This window comes from Sorex fumeus, unplaced genomic scaffold (genome assembly GCF_029834395.1).
Source record: "Sorex fumeus unplaced genomic scaffold, SorFum_2.1 ptg000128l, whole genome shotgun sequence".
NCBI lineage: Eukaryota > Metazoa > Chordata > Mammalia > Eulipotyphla > Soricidae > Sorex > Sorex fumeus.
Genome location: NW_026606185.1, coordinates 34,603,007 through 34,628,545, shown reverse-complemented (window position 1 = coordinate 34,628,545; position 25,539 = coordinate 34,603,007). Strand labels below are relative to the sequence as shown.

The 25,539-nt window shown below is 39.1% G+C and overlaps 2 protein-coding genes across 2 annotated transcripts in view; both read right to left on the bottom strand.

Moving 5' to 3' along the window:
* The window catches only part of DSG2 (desmoglein 2), a 40,656-nt gene extending 35,429 nt beyond the window's left edge, over positions 1-5,227 (bottom strand). The window contains exon 1 of the mRNA XM_056138360.1: positions 5,088-5,227. Coding sequence (XP_055994335.1) covers positions 5,088-5,123 — 36 coding nt within the window. The 5' untranslated portion in view covers positions 5,124-5,227. The remainder of the gene's footprint in view (positions 1-5,087) is intronic.
* Positions 5,228-24,453: 19,226 nt separating this feature from the next.
* DSG3 (desmoglein 3) overlaps positions 24,454-25,539 on the bottom strand; it is a 30,859-nt gene continuing 29,773 nt past the window's right edge. The window contains exon 16 of the mRNA XM_056138340.1: positions 24,454-25,077. Within this exon, the coding sequence (XP_055994315.1) occupies positions 24,454-25,077 (624 nt within the window). The remainder of the gene's footprint in view (positions 25,078-25,539) is intronic.

Here is a 25,539-nt window from a genome sequence, read left to right as displayed (position 1 = left end):
AATGAAACAATAAAAGTACTCAATCAACTACTATGTCTTCTTTCTCAACCCATTCTTAACCAGCTCAACTCAAATTCATCTACTCTTTTTTTAAACAATTCAAACATTTTCCTAAATACATTCATTTAGCTGTTGTGATTTCCACAGGTATCAAGGATGGAACTCATCCTTCTGCACATGACTCTACCCTTACACTCTGTGGTCCAGTTACAATGAACTTTCATTTTCCCCAAGGAGCCAGGCATTTTCTCTTCAAATCTTTACTTAAGATCTTCTATCTAGATAGTAGATAAATGGGACAGGTAGTTTGCTTCATAGCTGAAAGGCTGCCTCATGAACAAAGGGGAGAAGGCAGTTGGAATAGAGAAGGGATCACTAAGAAAACGATGGCTGGAGGAATCAGTCGGGATGGGAGATGTGTGCAGAAAGTAGATAAAGGACCAAACATGATAACCTCTTCGTGTCTGTATTGAAATCATAATGCCCAAAAGAGAGAGAGATTATGGGGAATATTGTCTTTCATGGAGGCAGGAGGAGGGTGGGACTGGGGGAATATACCAGGGATATTGGTGGTGGGGAATGTGCACTGGTGGAGGGATGGGTGCTTGATCATTGTGTGATTGTAACCCAAACACGAAAGCTTGTAACTATCTCATAGTGATTCAATAAAATTAAAAAAATATATATATAGTGGGGAAAAAAAAGATCTATCTAGAACTCTCCCTCCTTTGTAATTTCATCTCACCAACTTAATTAACTGTTCTCAGACCTATGGTACTCAGTTTTTAAGCTCCTATAGGCTACCAAGACAGAAAATCTCTGACATTTTCATGGTCTCCCAATGTCTATCAGATTGATTAGCCCCAGGCAGGGGTTCACTGAAGGGTGTATATACATAGAAATCTACAGTGATTAATTATAATTTCTACACTGTTCTTCTCTTTGGGAACATTTCTCATTCTCATCTTATTGTAAGATGATGGTATAAATCCTCCTCACTATATATTCCAGCTTTCGTCAGACTAAATACCTAGGTTTGCATATGGTAAAAATCTTAAGATATTAAATAACTAAAAATAAATGAAAATGGTATGATAGTCAAAGTAATCTGATACTTTTTTTTGGCTTTTTGGGTCACACCTAATGATGCTCAGGGGTTACTCCTGGCTCTGCACGCAGGAATGACTCCTGGCAGTGCTCAGGGTACCATATGGGATGCAGGGGATTGAACCCAGTTTGGCTGCGTGCACACTGTGCTATCACTTCAGTCCCAGATACTTTAAGATAAATTAAATTAACAAACAAACCTTTTATCCCATGTGAACTGTTATATTTGAAAATGTTATCAGGTGTTAAGTTTTGTGGCATATTGAAAGGAAGAAAAAAACTTGTGATTAGGAAAACTCAAACTGATCCAAAACTCAAATATTCAAAATTCCAATGAAATTTTTAAATTTTCATTATAATTTGGCATGAAAAATGATAAGTTCCTATAAATTTTTCACTTATTTATGTGCTTTATTCAAGAATAACTATTTTGCAATAGTTTCCAGTAACTCTCACTTATACCCCTGCTTGGTAATTACATTACTGGAATTTTATGTCAATACATATTTGGTGATATTAATTGTGTTAATCATGAACTTTTAGTGAGCAGTGAGAATTTAGATCAAAAATTTTTTTACATTTTTCCATAAGATTATGGGGAATTTGTTTAAGAGTTTCCATCTTCCTATCACCTATCCATTTTCTGAAACAAACAAAATTGTATATTTAAAAATTTTATGGCTATTGAAATTTATTACTATTATTGTGGGCTTTTACACTTATTAATTAATGTTTGGATTTATTCTAAAATGTTACCCAGTTACATATTATTGGAGAATAACAACTCCAATATTTCTAATAATTTATAGACAGCTGAGTCTGCTTGCTATGGGTTGTACTGTGTCTTTTAAAAGAAGATATAGTGTATTCCTAATCCCTGTATACTTGGCTCTGCATTCAGGGATGACTCCTGGTGGGGCTTCGGAGATAGTATAGGGTGCTAGGGATCAAACCTGACTTGGATGCATTTAAGGCAAGCACCCTACCTGCTGTACTATATCTCCAGCCCCAAAGTCATCTGAATTCTAGCTTTGAAATATTTGGACATCAAGAGGAAGATTTCCTGACTTTATTCCCAAAATTGTCTCTATTTTTCCTTTTGACCCAGCTGAATTAATTGTGATAGCTATGTGAGTGACACCTGACACCTTCCTTCAAGAGTGTTTGTCTGAACAGCAGAAGAAGCCCAGACCACATTATGGACTGCCTTGAAGCTATGGGTTTAAATGCTTCAATCAATCAGCCCTTTTATGAAATTTAAAAGGAAGCAAAATTAAACATGTTTGCAGTTCTTGCTGGCAAGCACAGATGTGGATGCAGTTGGGTTTTTGAAGCAACCTTTCATGACTTTTCAGCTCATCACCAGATTCCTGGGTATGAAGAGGCAGGAACTGGTATACTTGGTATGCATCCTAGTAAATATGGCTTGCTAGCTCTGAGATAGAAACAAAAGTAGCAGTGTCCAGACTGTGTCATTGGCAATGTAGTTTCTATTCACAGGAAAGGCACCAGCTCCTGAACTGTTGTGGTTTTGCTTTGTTTTCAATTTTAGTTTAATTCATCTATTTCAATTTAGTAGATTGTGATCTTTGGTGCCATATTCAAGATCACTGCCAAACTCAATGTCAAGACATTTTCTCTCCATGTTTTCATCTAAGACTTTTATAGCCTTACCACTAGCCTTTGATAAAGTCTGTAAACTGATTTTTGTAAATGGTATAAAGAGGCCAACTCATTCTTTGGCAGCAGATACTCAGTTTTTCAGCATCATAGTTGAAAGGCTATTTCTTTCTCATTGAAGATGTGTAGATTTCTTTGCATGGGGGCACACCTGGCAGTGCTCAGGGGCTACTCATGGTGCTGTGTTGGAGGTCTGTCCTGATTGTGCTCAAAGGATTTTGTCATGACAGGGCTCAAATCCTGATATTCTTTATATAGCCTGTGTTTCAGTCTATTGAACCACTTCTGGTCCTGAAGTTCAGTTCTAAAGGGGCTTGTCTTGCATCTGATCCTGGGCACCTAGTGGTCCTCCAGCCAATGCCAGGCGTGGCCCTACAATAAAAGCTTAATTTCTGTTTTCCCAATTCTTTCAATACCTGCAAATAATATCTGAAGAAAATCGCTTAGTGCTTTAACCAGCTTGAGGTGCTTTAGCCAGAGTTAATTCTGTTTTCTACAACTGAACTGTGACCCATAGACTGCTATAATTAATTTTCTCAAGAATTTCTGTCAGATGAGGTGCTTTTTATTTTTTTACTATTCCACTTCCAACTTCACACATTGGTATCAAATATGAACTTCCTGCTGTTCTTTGATCAAAGGTAAACATGCTCAAATTTGTGCCACAAAAAGTATTGCACAAAAATAGAACACAAATATTCTATGCTATTTCAGTTGCATATCTCAAAGAACCAATTACTGTCCAATAAAGTAAAAAGTAATAAATTGGTAAAGATATAAAAGTAATAAATGTATATATTATTTAATCTAAATCAACTTTAATTGGGCTTGCTTGTTACACCATTTGAAGACGAAGGTTGCTTTTTTATTTTCATAATGTAAGGAATTTAATACTTAATCCTTAAAGTGAGCCTGGTGCTATGTTAGCTTGATATTCTCCTTAACCAGGAAGTTTTTCAGGAAGAAATCAGTTACTCTGTTAATCTACAGCCCCCCAAACAATACCCAAACTTTTCTCTGAAAAGTTTTATTAACAAAATGAACTTGAACTGAGAATTCCCTCAATGACTGGGTAAAATAAAATGGATAAATAAAACATGAAAATGAACTGGTGTACCGAAGTCCTAATTAAGATGCATTTGAAAGATCACTGAAGTCTCTCAACTGGTTTAGTTATATACATACTACACAGCGGTAGGACATTTGCCTTGCAAACGACCCGGGTTCAATTCCTCCGCCCCTCTCGGAGAGACCAGCAAGCTACCGAGAGTATCTCAACCGCAGGGCAAAGCCTGCCAAGCTACCCTTAATGTATTCGATATGCCAAGCACGGTAACAACCAGTCTCACAATGGAGAGGTTACTGGGCCCGCTGGAGCAAATCGATGAACAACGGGAGGCCAGTGCTACAGTGCTATTATTATATATATTCACTCTCCCATTGCAATACTGGATAATCTTTTGTCAGAATTTTAACAGAGGAAATGCACTTAACATTTAAAAAAAATCATCATGCTTTTATATCTACTCGCTCACGTTTTTAAGTCTCTGGAAGGTAAACTGATTAACAGGATAACTGTCACTTCATTAAAACTCATTTAGTCACCTCCCAACAAAACAGTTACAATTACCTGCAGTTTCTTTAGAAACAGGGAACAAAACGTTCAAAACCCAAAGGAAGCCCAGAAACGGGACACACAAGTCTAGAGGTGAACTTTGTTGCCCAGCGGCTGACGCCCTTCTCTTTGGGCACACGCACTGAAAATGCCATTAGCGTGTGACTCACCACTTCGATTTTTATCTTTTCCAACGAACCAACTTTTAAGGAAACTGGTTAAAACAAACAAACAAACAAACAAAAAACCCAAAAACACCAAACCTTCGAAGTTTCCACGCAAGGAACTTGGGTGGGCTGCACGGGGATAACTTGAACTTTACAAAAACCCCGTGCACACTTGGCGGAGCGCGTTGGAAATGCCCCTTCGGGGGCCCGAGGGGTTTGTGACCCGACTGTCCGGCGTCCCCGGCCGGAGCCCACGCGACCCGGGCGGACGGGAGACCCCTCTCGGGCTGGACCACCGCGGGGTGGTCGTGGGAGAAGCCGCCAAACCAGGCTCCTCCTTCCCCCTGCCCTCTGCCCCCTGCCCCCCAGGCGCCGGGTGTGGCGCGATCCCCGCGCCGGGCGCGCCCGGGAACGCGGAGCTTCTGGCAAGCCCCGGCGCAGCCCGCCCGGCCCCCGCCTGAGCGGGCCCGGCGGCGGCGGGCAGGTCGCGGCCCAGCCCGGCGGCCGCATTTACTTACCAGCAGCAGCAGCAGCAGCCGCGGCCGCAGCGCCATCGCCTCGCCGCGCCCGGGTCCCGCCGCCCCGCGTCCCCGAGCGCGCGCCCCGCCTCCCCGGCGTCCAGGCGCGCCCCGAGGTGTGCGGGGAGGGACGCGCCCGCCGTCCCTCGCTCCTGGTGGCCGCTGCGCACCTGCGGCGCTGACGTGCTCGGGGACTCGGGGTGGCAGGCCCCGCCCAGGTGGCCTCTGCTTCCTCCCCGGCCGCCGCCGCCTCCTCCCCGGTCCGGGTCAGTGTCGCGGAGACCGGCCAGTGTCCCCACCGACGTGCCGGTGCTGGAGGTCCGGAGCCACCGGCCGGCCGAGCCCGCGCGCAGGTCCTAGGGACGCGCGGGGTGTGCAGGCAGGACTGTCCGCGACGCTGCTCGCCTCTTCTCCGAGTCCCCCTCCTCCAGCAGGTCGGCGACACAGTCAGGCCTGGTCAGCGGGAAGCGGGTAGGAGGAGAAATCGCAGGTGCTCTGAAAGCAACAGTCCCCTGATCCCCTGGGAGCGACACCAAGCTAGGACAAACTTCTAGGCCTGTTAAGAGCGGTGCCTATGCTTCTAGAGCATTTTCAAGTTCTCTGTTGCCTGGCGTAATCGAAGGTCAGAGTGCTCCACTTTGGGGACCGGGACAAGCTCTGGGTGTCGGATCTGTCCAGAGGTGCCCAACACATAGGGCTGTGGTGCAGATTAAGTCAGAAAATACATTGAGGCCATCCAAGGTGCCAAGCATGTAGGGCTTCAATAGCAGGGTTATTAGTAGCTACGACTGCCAAGGGTAAAGGCTAAACTGCACGCTTCTTGAAAAGTGGAAACCTAGTGCCGGTGTGGAAGAACTAGTATCAGCTTTAGATTAAGAACTTTGTATGAAAAGTTAACCACTGAAGTAGTGGAAGAGTCTGTAAAGTCTGTTATGGACTTGTGGCTAGAAAGTGAGGTTTGGCATGAAATTTAACTAGCAGTAGTAGAGTCATTCTGGGTCAAGCATCCCTTCTTCTCCTTTCCCAGCACCTACCACCTTTTTGTCCTCATTTCTAATCTTGGCAGTTTTCCAGATCTGGTACAATCACCATCTCTTTTCTTTCCCAATCACCAGAGATCTATTCCCTGTAAGCTGAGGGAACCACAGTGTTCTGTAAGTTTAGGTCTCAGTGGCCAAGTTGGTTTAATAGTTTTCCATTAATGGATTTCTTTTCTCAGGTTTTCCTCCATCCCTCTTGGAGAGCCCGGCTAGCTACCGAGTGTCCCCCCCCCCCCGCCCCGCCCCCCCCAAAAAAACTAGCAAGCTCCCTGTGGTGGTTTGATATGCCAAAAACAGCAACAAGCCTCACAGTGGAGACATTGCTGGTGCCTGCTCCAGCAAATCCATTAACAATGGGAGGACAGTGCTACAGTGCTACTTTTCTCATAGAGTAAAGTGGCTTTGTAACTTAGTTTCTAAGAAGAGTGGTTATATTAGCACTGTTGCCAGTATCTAGAACAATGCTGAGTACCAGGGGAAACGCTCCCAAATATTGGTTGTATGTAGAGGAGTTAGTAGGGGAGCCTGTTTTAGAGTTTCCACTCTGTTCACTTACTCACTGTGGGTGGTAGCACATGTCAGTGATAATTCTCATTCCCTTTGGCACTGAGAAAAGTGCTAATTAAACAGGGCAGGCCTTACCCAAACATTCACAGATCATTCCAGGAAGTCATGTACATATGTCTCGCTAAGCAATTCCCACCTAACATTACTGCTCTTGCCATTGAGACTTCTAGGCAAGTATTTATGCCTCAGAAATATAACTTTATGCTTCATTAATATAACTTTGGTCTCTGTTTAGTAATAACGATAACTGCAGCTTCCAGGATGAGAAATAGTTAAATCAAATTTAATTTTTCTGCATCAAATTTAGCTCAATCTCCCCTAGAGCTCTCAACGACAGTTTCTGGGTGGCATTCCTCTATATAACATTTATTCCAAGGCTTTAGGAGAAGATGTGAATCCATGTACTATCCAGTGCCCTAGTATGTTATTCTTGAATTAGTTCCACTTTAAAAATTTATGATTTAGAGAAGTTGAAGGTCTGGTTGAAAGTTAAATAACAACCAACCAATTACTTCTTTTTGCTAGGGATGAGTGTCAATCTATTTTGTAAATGAACTTGTGCACCAAGACAAATGTAGTCATTACTAATGAAACATTAATATTTACTTTAAAATAAGTTAAAGTTGTAAATTAAGCATAATGTGAAAAATTTAACTTTATTGGATTTCCCCCCTAAAGTAGTTGAACATTATGGTAGATGTATTTTTTCTTTCTTTTCTTTTGGTTTTGGGGCCACACTCAGTTCCCAGGGATTACTCCTGGCTCTGTGCTCAGGAATTACTCTTGGCATGCTTGGGGGTTCACCTGGGGTGCTAGGGATAGAACCAAGCCATATATAAGATAAACTCCATCCCCACTGTACTATCATTCTGGCCTCATGATATATTTTTCTTAAAACGTGTACTTATAATATGTTAGTTCAAAGTATAGTACATACACGTAATTGACTTACCATCAAATTACTAAAAATATTCATTTGAGCTGTGTATTTTACTCATATACACATAGGTTGAGTATAGTAGCTTATTAAAATATATAAGACATAATTTATTTTGAAAGTTTTTTAAGAACTAATAAAAAGAAACTTTCTATTATTATTTCTCCTATGCCAAAAAATGCTGATATGAAGGTCACTATATAAATGGATGGTTCTTGACTAATGATTTGATAATAGTTAGATAAATGATGGACCAGTGAAAATCCCCATTAATTGTTAAAGAAATGAGATCTGAATATTGTTGCACAATTAAATGCCCTCAGAGCCAATCATATACATATGTGGTTGTTACAGGATAAGAAACGGTTATGCTGGTTGGCAGCCTTATTCAAATGGGTGAAGGAAAAGATATGAAATACTTTCACGTAATGTGAGAAAGTAGGAGGAAGAATCTGTTTTCTAGTTGAACTCTACTCACTTGCTTCTCCAGTTATTCAACAATTAGTTTGTTCTGCATTCAGAACAGAATGCAAAGATAAATGTTCCTTTATCCAAATAGATAAAAATAGACAGTGAGGTAATGCAAGTATAGATGATAATAAACACAATGTTCAAATTCTCTGTAGAGTGTTAGCAATAGTAAAGAGAGCCCCTAATGCATATTTTGGAATGCAGATCAGAGAATATTTTTTGGGGTGTTCTTGGGTTTGTGTGGTGGTGAGCTTATCATTAAAGCATATAAATTCCTTAACAATGAATTGTTAAGGAAAGACAGAAATACAGTGATTCCAGCAAGACAAAGTAACTCAAAGAACAGACACTTTTAGTAAAAAACAGGGGGCTTCAGGTTTTTCTGTGAAGAAAACATTATTATTTTTTTTTAGATTGACACACAGAAGTTAGAAGTAAAAGCTATTTGATGAAAATATGTTTGATTTGAGATTTAGAGCAATGTCAACTTTGAAAAGACTAGGAGTGTATGAAGTGATAGAACATCAGATAGTGTACTTGCCTTGGGTGCAGCCAACATGGGTTCAGACCGTGGCACCATATATGTTCCTCTGAGCCCTGTGCACAGAGCTAGGGGTAAGCCCTGGACACTGCTGGTATGGGCCCAAAATCACGGAAGAAGGAAAAAGGAATAGCAAGCAGAGAAACAGTAGAGAGAACACAGATGCAAGAAGAATTAGGGGTTAGGAATAGACACATAATTTTCTTTCTTATTTTGGGGTAGGGTTTGGACAAACCAGGATCTTGAGTCATCCTCAAATTTCCTTTTCCCATACTCTCCATATCCGGTCATGTACTACTGTTCCCTTCTTTCTCTGTGGCTTTGTTCAAAATGAGTCAGACAATTACACAGAAGGAGTCATGTTGTGATCTGTGGTTCTTGCATCTGTGACTTCATCCATTACTTTTTATGAATTTTAGTTCCTTGAGAATCAAATGAGTGGCCCAAACCCTCAGATACAGCATTATTGGTAGAATGATCAATAGTGATTTAGATCAGTGTTTCTTGACTGGGGGTTATATGGCCTCAGACTATTCCAAGGGAGGCACAGGTGGAAATCATGTAAATTGAGACTCCAACACAAGACTAGGGGGCCAGGCAACATGTCAGGGTGGCTGCAAGAACCAGGCTGGAAGGGAGTCACGGTCAGAAAAAGCTTGAGAAACATTGGCTTCGATCATATTAATGACTTGTTGAAAAATGAAGTCCACATATTGGAAGGAACTAATTGTAAATTAAAAAGCAGGATAGTAGTGAAAGGTATCTGAACTATTTTCTCTGGCTGGGTCAATAATGAATTTAGTCAGAAACTGTTGGTTCATGTGTGTGTGTGTGTGTGTGTGTGTGTAGTGAGTGCATAGGTGAAGATACATGCACACATACATGTGTTGGTCTGTGTATTTTTTTCTTTAACCATACCATCCATCCAGGGACTGGAAAAGGGTCAAGGTTGACAGGTGTATGTCAGAGTTGGAGAGTGGCTGATAATACGGCGGTAGAAATGTCCGTCCAGGATGTACGTGGCGTTGAGTGTGGCCAGAAAGCAGCTAGATAAGGTGAAGCTGGAGGAGATTAGAATAGAAAATCAATTACATTTTTTGGAGGTAGGGAAGTTGAAAAGAATCCTTATTTCTCTTATTTCTAGAGAAGGAGCTTTTGTTCTTTTTCTGTGAAGCCAACGTATGACTGACATCATAACTAGTTGAGCAGGGATGTTGAGGTTCTTGGGGATTTGCCCTCAGACAAACCCAGAGCTGTTTGCATCTTAGGCAGCGAGAAAAACAAAACAAAACAAAACAAAACAAAACCAACCTGGTCCACTTGGTGGATGGTCTTTAATAATTGGGTGGAAAAATATTTGTTGACTTTCTGAGCCAAAATTACTCAAACCTTATTGCATGGCAAGGCCAGCACAACCTTAATGAACAGTGCACAATGGGACAGAGAATTGAGCACTGAGAGCTGAGACTCAGACAGGAGCCCCCAGAAGGCTGGAGCCCCGCACTCCAGTCAGCGTCAGGCACCTTTTCTCTACAGAGTCTCTCTTGTGAGTCCACATACAAGGGCCGACCACTGTGTTGAAGTCTCTGTACCAAAATGTCTAAGGAATTTTTTTTCCTGAGGCAGAGGGGAGTGAGGGGAAGAGACAAACACACAAAATAGGATTTGACTCAGTTAAAAAAACAAAATTGTCATTCTTGGGTGTAAGTAGAGGCTTGAAGATAGCTTAAGAGATACCTGGAGATATGTCATGCTAGTTTTAAAATGTGGTGAGACTATAATAATGCTGGTTTGAGGTATATACACAGCACTGGTTGTCTAGGAAACCTCAACAATGCTTCATCAGAACACCCTCCCCTTCCCGTTGACTAATGCCTAAAATCCTTTAGCTGAAGGCTGTGTTGGTTGTTACATGTTTATCACCCGGGAGAATGGCATGTTAATTTCTTATCAGTTATGGACATGATTGCAAGATACCTCAAATGGCATGCTCCACCTTAGAACCTTTGTACTCTCCATTCCTTTTCCCTGGTCCCTGGAATTTTATGCTCCAGACATGTACAAAGGTTATTCCCACCCTCTTCACTTTTTTTTTTTACTTTGCAAGCATTGTTTGGGGGGGAATCAGGGGTCACTCCTGGTAATACTCTGACCAGTTGTGTGGATTCAGTGCTTGAATTGGAGATGTAGTGCTGAGGAACACCAGGACTACACCCAGTGTGTGTGTGTGTGTGTGTGTGTGTGTGTGTGTGTGTGTGTGTGAGTGCAGGGATTGTGGAGATGCAACTTGGGGTCCGTACATACCAGGCATGTTCTCTAGTCCTTTGCACTCTCTCCCTGGATTCCCCCATTCCTCCCTCCCCAAATACTACCTTATCAATGATATCTTCTCTGACTATCCTTTAAAAATATTAAGCTCATCCCCAGAGTGTTCCGAAACTCCCTTCTCTGTTTCATTTTTCACCTTGACACATGACAATCTGATTGAAAGACTGTATACTTCTTGGCTTATTGATTTGTATTCAATAGAACATAAATATTATGAGGGCTGGGATTTTTCTCTGTGAACCACTATGTATTCACTGTCTAAAACAGTGCCTCCCCTGTCCAGGTCTTCAGCAAATAAATCTTTGTTGAAGGAATGCACAAATGAATAGATTTCATAACTGTTTGAAAGATAGGATGTATATGTGTATTAGAGGGAGGGACATAAGCTGAGGGTTCAGATAACTAAGCAGTAGACAGATTCCCACAAGATGTAAGTGCTGTCAAACTCAGCTGGAGGTGTGCTGCGAGACTTCCCCAGAAGGGACCCTAATCCCTAAGCCCCGTTAAAGCTGCCCCATAGTGGAATGTTGGAGGAACTCAGACATCAGTTTTGTGTTCTTCCTTGCCTTTAAAACTCTATTCTCTCAGAGGGAGCCAAGTGAGAAGCTATAAACAATGTAGAGAATCCCCTTTCCCTCTGGAATTGAGAAACTAGGCATTCATACAGAAATGTCTCACTTAAGAACATTAACTTCATCTGTCTAGTTACATTTTCTGGAAAAAAATTAAAATAAATCTTTGACTTTGGTTTTACAGATGGTTTGTTTATGGAGCTTCTTGGAAAGATAAGGGCAGAAGCAAGTGGCTGGGGAAGAGAGCAGGGAGTGTTTGGTTGCTGACAGCGGCCGTGCACTGGAATCCATCACCTGCGTGCCAGGACTTGCAGGGCTGATGGCAGACACAGGAATGTTTACTGAGCATGTCAGAAAGAAATCCTCCTTGATGACCCACGGTAACAAATGAGCCTAGAGAGATCGGTGGGAAAAGACTCTCTCAGAAGACAGAAAATACTGGATTCTTACAGTTATTTCACTCTTTGCAAGTTAATAAGTGAAATTCAGGAGTAATGTAGAAGTGAACTCTCCAATAGCATTGGAGAGTAAGCCTGAATTAAAACATATATTATAAATATCTTAGGAGAGAGAAGCAGAATCCCCAAAATAAATAATGATGGCCTTTTTAGAAAAAAAAATCAAGCCACTCATTTACTTTCAAAATTAATCTGGTGGTGGTTTTTCATTTCAGTACTGTAGCAATCAAGGTAGTAATTTGTTAATTTGTGAATGATTTTCTTGTTAAATTGATTAGAGTTTATTTAAGATTATTCAATAATGATGTTACTTGCATTTGACATCCCCCTCTGCTGGAGAAGGAGTCTACATAGATTCCAGCTGGAAAGGTGAATGGAGTTTCAGGGTAAACATGTTTGCTAAAAGCTATCAGTCACCTGTGTCATACAGAGAAAATATTGGGACTCACTAATTAGGAAGACACATTTGTATAATCTATGATAATAAAAAGTTTTAATATTGCTATTAAAAATTTTCAGATAATATAAAAATTATAACTGGGGAATTATTTCATTATCAACTTTTGTACTAAAAGCAATAAAGTTATGATTGGCCTGGGAGAGATAATACAGAGGGTATAGCACTTGCTTCTCAGCAGCTGACCTTGCTTTGAGTCTCAGCACCATGTATGGTCCCCTGAGTACCCTTGGGAGTCACTCCTGAGCACAGAGTCAGGAACAGCCAAGAGCAGGACCTGATGTGGCCCAATTCTTTTCTTGCCTCAATAAAGAAATAGAATCACTTAATATAATAAATTATAGTTAATTCAGTCACTTTCATACACACTTAGGGAACCAGAAGGTTAAGTGGCCTCTCAGATGGTGTCAGAAAAGAGAATTTAAAAGTTTATTGCTTCTGAGAATTTCCGAAAACTTTTGGGGAGGGGGTACATATGGTTGTGCTTAGGGTTTACTCCTGACTCTTCTCAGGGATCACTTCTGTCAGTGCTGGGGATTGAACCTGGGCTTGGCATGCTTGCCTTCCTCTCTGTACTAGCCTCCGCTGTACTATATCTCTCTCGGTCATTGAGGAAATTTTAATATTTTTTGTTGAAACTGTATGTTTCTGTTTTGTTTTTTCCCTTTTTTTTGATCTTTGCTTTTAGGATTCTGGAGGTCATCAGAACTATACCTTAGCTGCACCCCTAAGTACTTAGGGGGTCACGTGTTGCTGGGGATGAACTCTGAGCCCTGTGTATTCCTGGCATGTTCACCATGTTTTGAGCTGTCTTTTTAGCCCTTGTTGTTTTTCAGTGAACCTAGTTCAGGTCTTATAATATCTTCTAGCTTCACTTTTAAACATAGCTTTTCTTTAAGATAGAAATATGTTCAAATATTAAGTCAACCATTTAAGCAAAATATTGATATAAAGTTTTACAATGGGAAAAATGTTGTGTATTTGTGTATGTGTGTGTATATCTAAATGTGGTGCCAGGGATCAAACCAAGGGCCTTATGTCATGCAGGCAAGTGTTCTACTGTCGGATCATATTTCTGACCCTAAAGAATGCTCTTGATAATTTGTTTTTAAATTTAATTTTATATCATATATATGACTATTATAAGTGACTACATATATAATATATATGACTATTATATATGACTATTAGATATAGTTATATGTATATGACAATATATATTGTCATTGATGCTGTGGGGTCACTCCCAGCTCTGTTTGTGGTCACTCAAGGGACCTTGTGGTAACACTATTGAGCAGGGATCAGCAGCGTGCAATGCAAGTACTCTAATCCATACACTTAATCCTTAATCTGGTCTAGGAGTTCGGTTTTTATTTTTTTGTCTTTGGGGCCACACCTGGTGATGCTTGGCTTTGCACTCTGGGATCACTTCTGGTGAAGCTTGGGGACCGCAGGAGGTACTGGGGATCGATCATGGGTTGGGAGTTTTCAAGGCAAAGCCCCTGATAGTTCATTTTTTTTTTTAACAATCACAGAATCATTATGGGTATTACCAGTATCAGGGTATTTTCAGTTCATTTAAAAAAATCATAATGTTCATCAGGAACATTACTATCTCTGTGCCTTTAAAACTGGCCTCTGTTTTTCTAGGCAGTTGTCTATTATTTTAGCAGAACTTTTTCTTTGTTTGTTTTTCAGTGAACCTCTTTTAACTTGCACTGAAACAACATATGAATGAGATCATATCAGAGTCATACCTGTCTTATGCAGAGTCAGCTACCACTGAGTAAGTCAGCTAACAAAGATTTCTTATGACTAATTCTGGGGTGAACATAAAGAAGGAAGATAGTGTTTCACTGTGCTTCTTTCTTCACTGTAGGATTAAAACATTTATCTGAAATAGTCAGTAAATTTGATGACAACTCAAGTTAAGCAGAATGGTATTACAGGGAAGAACAGGACGCTTAACAAAGCAAAATGCACAGATGCTCATCAGAAGAACTTTTTAGTTTATAAAACTGCTGATAAAAATTTCCATTGCTTAGAACTGTGGGAGAATAAGTTTTCATTTCAGAATTTAAAATAATTGAATGTTAAATTCTTGAAGTATGGCTCACTATTATTTATATTTTGGATTTTTACTTTAGTGGTATGAATAAGCAATCTTAAAAAATAGAGAAATATGTGGGTTCTAAGCTTTCAGGAATAACAGGATGATGGGACTGATAGAACATTCTATTTACTTTTAGTTCCTAAAGACTAGATTCATTAGGCCAATCAGAAGGTAATGCTTGAGCCCCAGATATACTTCTTATATAGAAACAGACCTTTATATAGAGGCCAAATTCCAGGGACACCAGGAAGTGTGTGCACAACCCCTCCCCTCCGCCTCCTCTCCTATGGCTTAATGAAAATAAAATTTTACTTTGTTTTTTTTTTTTAAGTCAACAGATACACTAAGTGTTAATTATATATTCTTCAAGGAAGAGTTAGAAAAGTACTTTCTATGGTTTAGACCTCATTTTGAACTAATGTACTAGAAATGTTTTTTTTTTAAAGCACATATAGAAAATCCTGAGTAATAGTACAGTGGGCAGGGCATTTGGCTGGCACATAGCTGCCCCGAGTTTGATTACCAGCATTCCTTAAGGTCTTCCAAACTCTGCCAGGTGTGATCCCTGAGCCCAGCAGGTGTAGCCCCGAAACAAAAAGCACACATAGGAAAAGACAAATTTCATTTCTGTTTTATGTTGGTTCAGTCAGGCTTTGCTTTGGGAATAAAACTGCTTTGAGCAGTAAGTTGGCAGCAGAAATCACATAGAAATTGAAAGTAAAAAAATGATTGATTTTTTTTTCTTTTTCTCTTTTCTTTGCACATTAACTACTCTATTAACACATGTTTCCTGCTGGAGATCCACTCAAACTCTTGTTTCTTTCAGTCTGGTTTTCAGGAAACTATTTTCAGTCCAGAGTAATAGTACAATAGATACTTACTTGCCTTGCTTGCAGCTTACCTAGATTCTATCTGTGGTACCACATAGAGACCCACGAACCCACCCGGCTGTAGTGATCCCTGAACTGAGAGCCAGGAGTAAACCCTGAACAAAAGACAAATAAGGAATTAAATCCCCCCTATTACTCTTGAGAATAAGATAAGAACTTGGTGGTAGGGAAAAGAAACCTTCATAATTACCTTGTTTTCATTAGAACTAAATGTAACAGAAACAACTTACATTATCTGGACTCACTGAGAGGCATAAGCATTGAGCAAATAATTCAGCCCCTTTATTTTGAAGTCAAAATGCACTTTTCCAAAGAATCTCATCTGAAAAGTTAGGACCATAGGGTGAGTCTCATCATTTTGACCATATAAGAAAGAAATTTGATGTTATGTTAATTAATCTCCAGTTTCCTATATATTCAGAGGAAGTTCTAGTACAGAGTAAGCCAGATAGTATATGCTTCATGGCTAAGGCAAAGATGAGTGAAAAAGAAAATACTGCAGCAATTTGAAACAGCAGAAAGAACATGAACGTAGTCCATTCCTAGTTCTATCTTTGGTCAAGAGGTGACCTTTAGTCATGTTGGAGCATCTGTGAAACAAGATTTTGGATTATATATTGCAGATGTTTTGAGATTCAGTGACTTCTGTCTAATTAGTTTGTGTATCGGTTTCTCTTAATCGTGTAGATTGAATTTATTTGGATATTTAAATGATAACAATGAAAATATTTTTCAGGATCAGATACGGTATCTCAGGTGTTTTTATAGCATGTTTACAGAAATACTTTAGAACTTCAGAAAATAAAGAAAAAAGTTTTTCCCTTTCTAATATTTTCTCGTAGGTTCTTTCAGTAGTGGTTTTGATTTTCTGCAAACATCAGCAAGTTTTCTTTGCTTAGAAGCCCATTGTTCCCAATCATAATATTCAACAGCTTCTGACTTGTTCTTTCAAAGGAGATATCCTTTCCTAGCCAGAGTTGGCAAAGATAGCAGTTGCAAGTGTTGGCTTGTTTTATAGTTCCTGATGGAGAATTGAAGACAGTGAAATAATTACCTTTCTTGGTAGCATTTGCCTTTTTAAAAGAATATTCAAAGACCAGCACACACAAAAATGGACAGTTCTGGGGTCCAGCAAAGTGTGTATAGAAAGAGTAGCCAGTTAGCAAACTCTATGTAAACATCAACTTTCAGCAGCTATAAAATTCCTTTTGAGAAAAAAACCCCATAGCAATTTCTAAGATCTGAGAAAAGGGAGAAAATCTGGAAAAGTAAAAATCACTAGACTGTATTAGACTAAAGGCTTATTGCACATATTTTTTGACATATATACAAAAGGGGGTGTGTAATTAATTGATACAACTGATGAGTTTGGAGACAAGTGAAATATTATTTTAACTTATGCCGTGAATTTATCCATAAGCCCAAAGTTTCTTCCTGCTCTCTTAGTTTTTATTACTGTTATTTTGTGGCAAGAACTCTTAATATAAGATCTATTCTCAGCAAATTTTAAATTATATAACACAATCTTTAAATCACTAGGCTCTGTGCTCTGTTTTTTAAATATGCATTTGTATTAATCAGAAATCGTGACTGTCAGGCCCTAGATGAGAATGATTAAAAGTTTGTTTAAATGTGACCTCTTTATTTGGTCTTAGCTAAAGGAAATTTGGCAGAAACTAGGTGATTTTTTTTTATTTCCTCTTTTTTCTCATTAAAAAAATAATAATCATTTAAGAGAACAGACTCCTTGCATGCCAAAACTTTGTATCTGGAACACATATTGCTCTATTTTAATTTCTAAAAAAATTGTATTTGGTCATGTAGATAACCAAAATAAATTTCTCATATATTTATTTGACCTTTATTCCATAGTCCTTGCTCACAACTTTCTAAAACTTTAGAATTTTCTCAGTCCTACAAGTGACGGAGCGATAGCACAGCGGGTAGGGTGTTTGCCTTGCACACGGCCCACGCGGCTGACCCGAGTTCTATTCCTCTGCCCCTCTTGGAGAGCCCGGGGCAAGCTACTGAGAGTATTTCGCCTGCATGGCAAAGCCTGGCAAGCTACCCATGACGTATTTGATATGCCAAACACAGTAACAAGTCTCACAAAGGAGACATTACTGAGCCAGCTGAGTAAATCATGAACAACAGGAGGACAGTGCTACAGTGCTACAAGTGACAAGGATGTTTTGTTGCTATGTTCCTGGAAGTAGTACCATTGACTTTCTTTTTTCTTTTTTTTTCCCTTTTGGAAAACACCTGGGACAGAAACAACCATGTAATTACAGGGTTGTAAGTTTCTGCCCCACCCTCAGGCCTTTGGAGAGGGAAGAGGAGCTAGAGATAAATACCAAATGCCAATGGTAAATAATTTAATCAATAATGCTGGTGTTGTTAAATCTACATTAAAAACCAAAGAAGAGGGGGCTGGATTGATAGCACTGCAGGTAGGGTGTTTGCCTTGCACATGACTGACCTGGGTTCCATCCGAGCATTCCGTATGGTTCCCCGAGCACTGCCAGGAGTAATTCCTGAGTGCAGAGCCAGGAGTAACACCTGTGCATCGCTGAGTGTGACCCAGAAAGCAAAAAAAAAAAAAAAAAACAAACTAAAAAAACCCCCAAACCCCAAAGAGACCTCAATTACAAACTTCCTTTACAAACCCCCAAAGAAAAGTGTTTGTAGGTTTTCTAGGTTAGTGAACCTAGGGTTCAGGGAGAAGGGCACCACTGGACGGGGCATGGAAGCTCTAAGCCTTGTCCTCATACCTTGCTTTCTGCATCTCTTTCCACTGGCTATACCTGAGTAACATTTTTTTATTTATTGGTTATCTAGTGCATAAGTGGGTTTTTAGAGTTCTGTTTGTTACTCTGGCAACATCAAAACTTGAAGAGGAGGTTTTAAAGACGTCTGACTCATAGTCAGTTGGTCCAAAGCACAGGCACCAGCCTGGATTTGTAACTGGCATCTGAAGCATAGGGCATTCTTGGGAGACTGAGCGGGGAATGGGTGGAACCTGAGGTTACCTCTTGGAGGAAAGTGTGAGGATTGAATTCTCGGATACCCTGCTGGTATTTGAGAATTACTTGTTGGTATGGGGAAGGTTCTGTACAAACTATTATTGGAATTGGACCCCAGAAACCCTTTTCACTATACATCAGTGCTTGGTAAATTGAATCTGATGCTGGAAAAACTCCTTCAATTATGTCAGTCAGTTGTACATGGAACACATGACTGAAGTCAATCTCACATATTCTGAGTATTCATCTTTGGCTTAGTCGTGATGCCTCTCTGCAGGAGTAGACAACCCTGTCATTATGATACTTAGAGAAACACATGATTACCTGATTCTGTTCTGCTTTATAATTAAGAAAGTTCTTTACAATTCTCTTTTGATTATGAAGAGATATAATACTTTGCACACTTTCTAAGATAATGAGGGCAACATATTCTTTCTCAATTAACACATTGTTTGCTTACGGTATTATAATGTGATGCTCTGTGTTTTTTGAATACATAAAATTTACTGTTTGGTAAGTTAATCCAACACAGAGATGTTTCAAGGCATAAAGTTTAAAATATGATGTTCTCGTCAACTGCATTAGAATAATGGTAAAAATGGAGATGGCTTTAAGGAACAAATTAACTGTTGTTGCTAAAATGTATTGTTTTTGCAAATTGTGAATTTAGTGAGCTTAATAGATCCAGCTAAAGTTATTTTTATATCTAGACATATGTCATTTGACCACTTCTAATAGTATGTTGTCTAATTAATTATCAAAGAATTTACTAAAAGAGAAATCATGTCTTCAAAGTGGCTTGTTTCTATTATTTAAAGTGGAGGACAACTGGTAACCATGTCCTAAAAATAATCACATTTATTTCAAAATAGTAGCAAATCATATATTTGCCTTTTCCTCCTATTTTTCTTAACTATATTCATGGATATATGGAATGCTTTGTTTTTCCCACTCTGTCTCTATCTCTTACCCCATTTTAATTTTTAAAGTATGGATCCATTTTATTGATTCTTAAATATTTATAATTGTGTCTAGATTTCTAGGTTTTAAATTAACTTCTCCCTTTCACTATTTTATGTTCTATTCAAGTCTTAGAGGTGGGAATAGATTTAAGTGCTAATAATATATTGAATAAGAATATCTAAGCTTTAATACTGTGTATCTTTTAGTGTTACCCTGTTCTTTGCTTCTCTAAATCTCTGCTTTTTGAGATTGTAGTCTCAGGGTTAATGTAAGAATTAAATCAGAATATGTAACTGAGCCATCTGCAGCCTTCACCAATGTCTTTTTTCTTTCTACTTTGATAATATTTGCATTTGTTCTCAGACCATCATCTTCTTAACTTTTAAAATGTTTCTAGATTGTTTCTGTTTTGATCTTGTAAATAAAACTAAGTAAATTAATATAAGAAAAGGGGCTGGAGCGATAGCACAGCGGGTAAGGCGTTTGCCTTGCTAGCTGCCAATATGGCTGACCCAAGTTTGATTCCTCCTCCCCTCTCGGAGAGCCTGGCAAGCTACCGAGAGTATCTCGCCTGCATGGCAAAGCCTGGCAAGCTACCTGTGATGTATTCGATATGCCAAGCACAGTAACAATTATCACAATGGAGAAGTTACTGGGCCTGCTCGAACAAATTGATGAACAATATGACAGTGACAGTGAATATAAGAAAAATAACTACATTAGGCAGTATGGTGCCACCACCAGGTCAACCTATACCAGCAGAGTGATGGTAACTTCAGGCTTCCTGATATCCCAAAATTACCACTGTGCCTTTGGTTGCACCCAACAATTTATGGCCAAGTTTACTAAGAAATTAAAGGGCCAAAAGTTAGATATGTGGAAGCTATGCCCACAAACCACCTCCAGTTCAGCTATATAAGCTAATTTATTGGCCTCATTTCAGAGGCATATAAATCTTGAAGGAGATCAAAAGCTGCAGTCAATCCTGGACCTACGCATGGCTGAACCGACCAGAGTAAATCGGAGGGGGTGGGTTTTGCCAGGGGCCCACCCAAGCAGAGTCTCCAGCAGCTGCTTGCTTCTATAATCCAAAATCGCCTCCCTACCCCTGGTCTGACTCCACCATCTCAGGACAGACTTCACCAAGATATAATCCGCTGAAAATTTGGGTATGTGGGTTTTGTGACTGAAATTTCCAGGCTTTCTTGGGGTTGGCATGGGCTACCTCCCCCCACCTCCCTGTACTTCCAAGAACCTTTGCAGTCACAAAACATCTCAAAGCGGCCACCCAATTGAAAAGTTATTCCAGACTTACCATCCGATAAAAATACTGAGTGCCCTGAACAAACACCATGACCTTTTAGCACCTGTATTGCAAACCATAATGCACTAAAGGAAAAGGAGAGAGAGAAAGCAAGAAGGAATGTGCCTCCCATAGAGGGAGGCTGGAGGTAGAAGGTGGGGGTTGGGAGCTAATGGTAGGGAAACAGGGGACATTGGTAGTGGGAAATGTACACTGGTGGAGGGATGATTGCTGGATCATTGTATGACTGAAACCCAATTATGAACAGCTTCGTAATGGTCTATCTCACGGATATTCAATTAAAAAAACTTAAAAAGTAATGTGGAGTTCATGCCCGATTCAATCAGCTCAATCAATGGCTGAATAAATAGCAGTACTCCAACATTAAGAAAGAAAAAAAAAATAACTACACTAACCTGGAATGACTGATGTGTTGTAAAGTGGGGAACTCTGCATTCTGGTTCAGGTGAAGCATCTCAATATTCATCAAGAAAAATGTAGCCTCAGACACCTGGGATTTAAATGATTATCTTTTCCCCTCTTATCAGCTATCTTCCCTATATAAAATCATCGCAGGCTAAGTTGTTGTACAGTATTAAATTATGTAATCTCTGACTTTGAATTAATTTTTGTAGACACAGTAAAGGAACTGAAGAAAATGCTGAATCACCAACACAGAAAAAAGATTTTTAATTTTACTGATTTTCTCTCATTCTCTTTAAATTAATGGTGCATATAAATTGAAACCAGGATCTTATGCAAGTGCTCTATCAGGGAGCTATATTTCCCACCTAATTTTACTTGATTTTATACTACTAGTTTAATTGAAATTAGTTAGCTGAATGTATTCACTTTATATTCTTTTTTTGCTTTTTTATAAGTTAAAACATACAGTTTTTGCTACACTTTTTTTTATTAATAGGAGAAAAGCAATACTATTCCAATTTACCTTCATCAACTTCATTTTCTTTGCACTGATTTGTAATACTCAAGTTAAGCCATCCATATGTCTTCACTTCACATCCAAGTCCAGTTTCTGCTCCCCAGGCTCCAATTGCAAGTTGAATTTCTGCATTTAAGAATGAGGAATGTCAGCCAGAAGCAAGACTCCAAGTTTTGAGGGGAATTATTTAGTGGAATCTACAGGGAGACATAAATAATAGATATTTATTGGGAAACAGACCCACTGCAGAATCCAATGGCAGTCCCCAGGGTCATGACTTTTCTTTTTAAAACACATGTTAAGCCAGAAATTTTACCTTTTTCTCACTCCATCTTTTCTCTCTGAGTCAAAACTTCTAGTGGAAAGAGATGTTCAGATGTTGAGGCCATTGACTTGCCACACAGCTGACTCTGGTTTGATCCCCAGCACTTTTCATGGTCCTCTGAACACTGCCAAAAGATACTCCTGAGCACAGAGTCAGGAGTAAGCCCTGAGCACAGGTAGGTGTGGCTCAGCTTCTGGTCGCTACCTCCAGTCCTCAAGTCAAATAACCAAAATTTTTGTCTGAGAGACTATTCCAAATTACCAAACAGTAAATGAACTGAAAGATACAGTAGTTACTTAAAGTCTGCACAGGCTTGGTTTGGTATCTCATTCACTATTATCTCCACTTGAAGAAGAGAGCCTGAGTTTCTGAGCCTCTACCTAAGAGATTTCAGGAAAGATAGCAGCTAGAAAAAAAAAGTAAAATATGAATAAAATACATATGCAAATAACGTTTAAATATTTAATAACTATTAATTAAATTTTACTAAGTAGTGAAGAGACTACTCAGGGATTTATTGCCAAACAGTTTTATTATAACAATGTTACACTATTGAAGTTTAAGAGTTTAAAATTGATACATTGGCAAGTAAACAGCTTAAAATTTCTGTTTGAAACATTTTTTATGTTTAGTGAAAAACACTATACAGTTTTACTTAAACATTTTATACTATAAATTAATCTTAGGTCCTCCTTGAGAAGATAAGTATATTTTCATTGTAAGGGATATTTAGTTTCAATTTCCCCTTGTAAAAATTTTCCTACTATGGCATACTCTATAGTTTGATAAGGTAACAAGATTCCTGTTTCATGATAAATTTCTTTTAAAAGACAGAATTAAGATATTTTGAGGATACTGGTTGCACCTTTGAACTTGGAATAATGTTAATTATAATTATTAATTTAAATATCAAGATAACCAGAGATTCAAGTCAACTTTGTGGATAGGACATTTGCCTTGCAAACTGCCAACCTGGGTTTGATCCCCAGAGTCCCAAGAGCAACGTCAGTTGAGTGCAGTGCCAGGGGTAACTCCTGAGTATCACTGAATGTGATGACCCTCCCCGTCCCACCAAAAAAAAAAGTCTCCTCCATTCCACCCCAGATATGCTCAGAACTATATCCTTTTAGGTAAACACTGTAGATTATTTTGCATTTCACCTATAAAAAAATATAGGTCTGAATATAATGTGGCAAAATGAGAGAAGTAAATTTTATGTACAATTAGTAACAAGGGAACAAATAAATGGCCTCATAAAGACCAAACTAAGACAATAATATTGACAAGCAGGTAGGATTATGTGAAAAGATAAAGTTCTTGAAGCAATGGAAATGCTTTTAAGAGTTGTATTGTTATCTCAGAAAAATGAATAAAATACTTAACTACCTAAATTGTTATGCTCAAGAATTAAATAGCTGTCACTATTTTAGAGTAAGGCTTAAAAACCAGAGGTTTCTAAAAATATGTTTTCATATACTGCTTTAACCTGACATTATTTTTATATAATACATATTCACAAATTTCATTGTGTGCTATTCTACTTAGAAACTCTTGTGAAAAAGAAATGCCATACTATAAATATTCCCCCCAAATATGTAGACATTATTAATAGAATAAATGCAACTATAGAATTTGTAAGTTATATCTATCCACTGGTACTTTAAAAACAGGCAGCGGTTTTCAGACAAATAATATAGGATTTGTCACTGAGAAGTGAGTAGAAAGGAATACAAGCGTAAAATATTTTCTTTAGGTAGATCAATTTGAAGTATTTTAAAAAACACACAAAATATTTACATCATTCTTAGGCTTCTTAAATTTTCTATAATATTTATATTTCAAAACTGCCATATTGTGAGGTTATGTGGGCAATAGTTGTAGCAAGTTTCATACATAAGCCTTTGGCTTGAGCAAGAGATGCAGTCTTCCAGCACCAGGAAGATAGAAAATACAAAACTCAACCATGACTAATTTCTTTTTACTAAACATCTCAAAATGCTTTTTTCAAATACCATAACACTCCTACATTATTAAGAATGAAATAATAAAAGATGTCTGGGACAAGAGTGGAGGCTCTTGACTCCACTAAAACACATGGCACCTTGTAGTGATAGATACCTTTCTTTGGCACTAAAATCAAACAAACAAACAAAAAACCCCAGAAATTTAAGAATGGTTTGGAATTTTCTCTTCTGAATATGAGCTTTTCATGTTTTGAAAACATTATGTTTTACTACCACTTGAATAGTATTTGAGAATTAAGAGTGACAGTATATCTAGCTTGAGTGTATAACCCAGAATAAGTATAATCATAATCACTTTTATGAGAGTAACACATACCAAGTTAGACCAATACTGTGAACTTTGCTATCCCATTTTAAATAACTGGATCAGAATTTCATATAGGGTTAGTATGTTATACCAATTCACTCTGGTCATATCAGACGGGAACAAGAATCTTGTGGGTAAATTATATTACACGACCCTTGTATATCTGTTGGACCAACTACATTGCCAGGAACATTGGAAACGGGACAGATCACTCTTTCCCTCACTATCACATTTTGCGTGATTAGTGGATCAAAGACTGCAGTGGCAGGTTGCATGAGGGAACCAGAAGTCATGCAAGTGTCTGTTACCAAAAAGCTACCACTCTGCAAAGGGTCAGGGATGGAAATGGCTGGTTGGAGGCTAGGGCCACAAGTGGACAAAGCGGTAGCTCCTTGACTGCCTGACTGAGTTTGGTACCTTGCAGATCCTAGCTGCTGGACCCCCACAGAATGACTGCAGACCTCAATCCCAGAACCACTTCCTGTGGTGGGTGGCTGAGATAGTTTGACTTCATTGGCGCTGACTCCGAGGCTAATAATCTCTGCGAGCTTTTTAAATTTGGGGCCAAGTGAGTCCAAAAAGCTGTCATCCATGTCATCAGCAATAAAGCTGCAGCAACCTAGGGAGCCCACGGGAGAACTTGGGACACCCATTCCTTCGTCATCATAGATCAGCAAACAGTCATTTGCTTCCTGGCCATCATCTTCCTCTGCACAGGCAAGTGCTTTCTAAAAATGGAGAGAAGTGGAGAAAAAGGAATTTTATTTATTTAGGTTTTGGGGCCATGCTTATCAATGCTCAGGGGTTACACTCAGAATTACTCCTGGTGGTGCTTGGGGGACCAGATGGGGTGCTGGGGATGGAACCCGACTCAGCAACATGCATACATGCATGGCCAGTCTTACCTGCTGTATTATTACTCAACCCCTCTTCCCTGCCACCCCCCCCCCACTGTGGAATTTTAAAAGAGACTCAGTTGGCAAAATAACACTATTCATAGAGGTCAAGTTTGGATCATGAATATGCAATTTAGATAATATATGACTATAAAGGCATATATTTTTGTTTACACCAACAGTTTTGTTGTTACAGAAGTTACTTGGTATTTGGAGAATAATGTAGTTAATATGTCTTAAAAATGATGTAGGGTTGAAGAGATAGAACAGTTAAGGGTGATCCAAGTTCAGTTC